A 5,078-nucleotide genomic window follows, 5' to 3' on the forward strand; every position below is an offset into this window, starting at 1 on the left:
CTATTTTGTTTAGATTTGTTTTTAAGATGGAGTGGTCACGCTAATTGGATGTGTACAGGCCCAAGTGATCCACCGGCAACACATTTATAAATGCAAATTTTACAGGCAAGCACGTTTTCATACATCTGTATCTGCCTGTAGACAGATATAGTAAGAAAAAAAAAACTTAAAAAAATTAACACAAGGTAGTCTACTTTGTCAAGCTAACCCCTTATGTACTGGCTGTCATTTTGCTTTTATTGTGGAGATGCAGAACGGAGCAAGAAGCTCAAATAAAATGGCATAACCCTTGTGAAAATAAACTAAACCCTAGGGATTACTTTCCAAGCCTTTCAAAGGCAGACCTTAATGTGGGGCTCTACTGTACTTCTAGTTTATTTCCAGTGGTTTAGGTCTCCACCAGAAGACAGATTTTATTGTAAAACATGCTTATGTTTTCATACAGGGGAGAAAAGTGTTTGTCTCTGTGATTAGAATGTCACTAAAATAAATAGGAACCAGATACAATTTTTATTAAAACAGAAAACCCCCAAACTTGTTGGGATCTGGCATCGGCCAAACTTCCTTTGGAAGATTCCAAAGTTAAATCCCTTAAAAAGGAAAGGGAAAAATAACTGAAATGCCAGTGTCTTTCCATCCACAGGGATAGAGAACAAAGTAGTCCTCTCAGAAACCTTTGCATTGGTGCAGACAAGATGACTGGCTAGGCATACACTGTTAAAACACAAACCAAATAGATGGGTCTAAAAAAAATTAAGAGGACAGAAAAAAGACACATCACTGGAAAGAAGTTGCAGTCTTCTGTCTTGCTGGAATGAACATATCATGTCTTAAAAATAGCAACCTTTGGTTTGGTAGTGTTTGTTTTTTTCTTCTGTTCATGACATAATGGAGCAGTTGGAGGAAAATGAACACTTTATTCTTTTTCTTTCTAAAAGACCTTCATATTGGGTGCAGTTAAGAAACTGACTTTTAAAAAAGAAATTAAAATGTTTCATTGAACAGGAGTAGGGACGGCGGCAGGAGGAATGGGCCGAATTCCCTTGTTAAAGCAACAGTCCTCTACCAGGACAGTACTCAGTGCAGCACCCGCAAGCAGCTGCACGGGAGCATTCGGACCACTAACACAACAAAACCAGAAACTACTAAGAAAACTTGATTCATTTTTTTTTTAAGTGAACAAAAATGGTCTTGTCTCTTTTTCTCATTTGGGAAGGAAGTAGGTAAGGAGAGTGAGCTTGGAAGGCTTCCAGAACCTGCTGTTTATAAGACCCACGGTTAGGGCTTGTGGAAAAGATGAGCAAAATCTAATCTATTTGATATCCTCCAGCTCTAGGGCTCCCCACTACACCAAGTCCCTGAATGGACTAAGTATGAAATCAAACCAGTCACTGTCACAGAGGAGGAAACACATTCAGAACCAAAACAAAGGCCAGGCTCAAATGAAATGAGATATGAACATAGTTTCCTCTTCCCACTCCTGATCACTGAAGCTTCACTGTGAGGAGCAAAGGTACTGATGTGATAAGTTATTATTTCACAGGGAAAGGGGATGAACAGAGACACATAGACAAAGGAAATCGATTAAAATTTAAAAAATGAAAAACAAAACAGAAAAACCAAATACATGGAAGCGAAGGCACTCCAAACTATATAGATACACTATACATTGCTAGAGTTATTGTTACAATAATACAGGCCGGTACCTACTGTACAGAGTTAAAACTATATGGCTTTAAAAAGCTCGTCTACATTTTGTCTGGTTATTAAACAGAATCACTGCCCTGAACAGTAACTTTTTGCTCATTAATAACAGTTCCTGGGTCCACATATTTACATACAAAACAATAAAACTTAAATTTAAAAACATGAAAGAAAATATAATGTACAAGCTTGAATTTGGTGAGGAGCTTTTAATTATTATTATTATTTACAAAAAGATATTCAGAGACCTGGATCTCACTTGTATAAAAGAGTTCTGTGATCCCGCCATGATCCTTGAGAAAGAAAAATCGTGCACCTCAGCCCACACACACACACACACACACACACACACACACACACACACACACACACGCACGCACGCACGCACGCACACACCACACAAATGAGAGAAAAGCATCTGACTTTTCTCTCTTCTCTTACCCCATGTGTAGGGGGGCAAGTATTTGCTGAAATAAGCACTGATTTCTATTGATTCTTCTAGCGAGTATACCAAGTCCCAAGTAGTGTCTGTCCACATATCTGCCTGGGCAGTTTCATCTGAAAGCAGGTCCACTTCTCATTCACAGACCTAACTTGTTTAGATTCTTTACAAATTCTTTGTGAAAATGGTTTCCCAAGTCATTCCCTTTAAAGAACCATGTTGCCAAATGCTTTGATTTCAGAATTCTTAATTAGCTCTCAAAAGCACTTCACAAAAAGTACAAGCCTACTTGTTTGATTTGGTTTGACTGAGCGTGTTTCCTTTCTCGTGAACATGATACAGCCAGAGGTCTGAGTGACCCTTTTGCGACCTAAGAGCTTTTCTAAACAGTGAGTGAAAAATAGACGGCTCACTGTTGCCTTTCTAGGTACCTGTTCATTTCAGCAGGCAGTATGACTTTCGAGGGTCATACACACGGTCGAAAAAGCATGACAGGGCCTGTGTGAGGGCTGCCAAGAGACTCCACTTCCTAACCACCTGGAGGGCGAGACCCCTAACATGACCTAAGGGGACAATGAGGGTAAAGAGACTACACACAGCCTAGGGCTCTGCAGCCCTGGTTATCAACTAAACCTTAGAAGGTGTGTGGGGATGGAGTGGGAAAGTGGGAAGGAAGGAAAGGGGCCATCACTCAAGTGATCTTTAAATGTAAAAGCTAACTGATTGTGCCTTAAAGATTCATAGGTCAAGTAATGGCCCATAAGCACCAAGGTGACTAAGGTTCTTTTTAGAGTATATAAGGCCCACAAAGATACCAACCTTAAAAGTATAAAACAAACTAATTATGAAATCTATTCCTCACTGCAAACATAACCCTTCAATCCTCCTGCTTCCCAAGGAATATTGCTTTTTCTTCAAAAACAAGAGACTGACTCTTACGCCATCCATTGATAAACAAAGAAAACAGAAACAAAACTCAACTGGGGTTGGGGGCATTCTTCTCATGCTTCAACCAGTCAATTTTGATACTGTAGACAAAAAAAAGGCAGCACTGAATATGTGTTTACATAACATATACACATTTATATCATCAGTTTTCCTATAAAGTCAGCAGGTACAGGTGACTTTATCATTTTGATGTGTTTTTAATATTCCTACCATCTAAAATCATAATGGCCTGACATGCATCAATAAATAAAATTTAAAAGCAACAGGTTAAAAGAGCTGAAATTAAATACAGATTCTATATTTGGATTTAAAATTAGAACTATGTGTAAGAATGTGGCAATTCTTGCGTGCCTGATTTTCAATTAAAAAATATGAAAAATAAAGCAGTAGACTGTTAAAGTTCACATTATTTAGCTACAATGTCCTCTTGAGTATATTTTTCTAAGGGAAGTAATGTTAGAAAAAAATCTGGACAAATTCATTCACAGTGGTGAGATCTGCCCCTGGCCTATCCTCTTGAGCTTTCTGGCCTCTGCATCCAGAGGGGCTTGCTCAACACTCTTTTCAGACTCCTAGGGCGCCAGTTCTTAACAGTGCGAAGATTTGAAGAGAGCCTTTGGTTGCGTGAACAGAGATGCACGCACCCAAGCACGCAGGTCAGATCCTGCTTGCTGCTCTGTTGGCAGCCTTCCAAAGCGGGCTTCTTCACCACTAACACTGGCCAAGAGCAAAACGAATTTTAACCAATCAAGCAAGAATCTTCCCTTACAGTTTCAGACTTCAGTGACCTCCCTGGGTTATGAACAATATATATTTCTTTTTTTTTTTTGTCTTCCATACCTGCCAACAACATGCCAACAGCAAGTCTTTAAATACCCAAGGATATGGATTAATTTTACAAGTGACATTTAAGTCCCTGTTGAGTTATACCTGCTAAGCTCCCAACCAATTTCAAGCTGTTCACTATACCAAAGTCTTATACCAGACTTTAAAAGAAAACAAAGTTCAAAAAAGAAACCAGCACAGAACAAGGTTTTCTTTTGTGGAAGGGGCATGAGGCAGTAGTCCTGTTTTTAGAATACACAATAGCAGACTTTTGATAAAAAAGAAAAAAGATTGTCGTGGGAGATTGTGTGTTCTAGTGCTATGATATCCCCCCACCAACCCTCCCACCCCTTGGCTCTTCCCTAAAGTGAGAATACAATGAAATTGGTTTGTATTTATAGATATTTTACAAGGTTAAATAAGAACAACAATAATAAAAAAAATTGAACACTAAAATGAACAGGGTTTTGTTTTTTTCTCTTTTTAATTTTCTTTCCAAACGTGACCAGTGTTGCTGAGTGACACTCAAGTAACTGGTGGTTTTCCTGTGCAGCTGGCTGCTCGGGACTATTCAAGTGGAGTTGGAAGCTGATGCAGAAGCGGCATTATTGGTCTGTCCACGGTCTCCAGCATTAGCATCTGCAAATTCAAAGTCCCAAGAGAGCATAAGCAATGTTATAGTATCTCAAGTGCACAAGTACATTGCTTCACACACACACTAAGTTCTGTGGCCTTCCAAAGGTGTTATCTGATATAGTTTAAATATGGAAAATAGTATAAAATCTGACTCTTTTTCTGTTTAGAGTGAAGTGATGGTACTTGGATAGGGAAGACAGTATCTGAATAAACTATAGACGCGGGACTAGAAACCATTTCTGTCAAAGCTCTTGCTGGGACCAGCAGTACCAGTACTCAGTTGAAGTCTGGTTCGTCTGAAAACTAATGAGTTCACACACCTGGAAAACTAGCTAAAAATTCTGAGCCATGTTCCAGAAAAAAAATCGACATATGTTCTCCCTCATATGTGGATCCTAGGATCAGACTCTGATAAATAAGTATGCAAACAGACAACTCCAGGAACCAGGACAAGGGTAAGGAAACAGTGAGGTAAAGGAAAAGAAATAACCTGAAGGAGAAGAATAGTAGGTAACAGGCCTTA

The 5,078-nt window shown here is 39.1% G+C and overlaps 1 protein-coding gene across 2 annotated transcripts in view; it reads right to left on the reverse strand.

Moving 5' to 3' along the window:
- Window positions 1-1,207: 1,207 nt before the first annotated feature.
- The window catches only part of Gsk3b (glycogen synthase kinase 3 beta), a 197,566-nt gene continuing 193,695 nt past the window's right edge, over window positions 1,208-5,078 (reverse strand). For both annotated transcript variants that reach the window (XM_008842903.2, XM_008842902.3), the window contains one exon: window positions 1,208-4,558. In XM_008842903.2, coding sequence (XP_008841125.1) covers window positions 4,491-4,558 — 68 coding nt within the window. In that variant the 3' untranslated portion in view covers window positions 1,208-4,490. The remainder of the gene's footprint in view (window positions 4,559-5,078) is intronic.

This window comes from Nannospalax galili, unplaced genomic scaffold, assembly GCF_000622305.1.
Source record: "Nannospalax galili isolate Female #2095 unplaced genomic scaffold, S.galili_v1.0 scaffold18, whole genome shotgun sequence".
Classification (NCBI taxonomy): Eukaryota; Metazoa; Chordata; class Mammalia; order Rodentia; family Spalacidae; genus Nannospalax; species Nannospalax galili.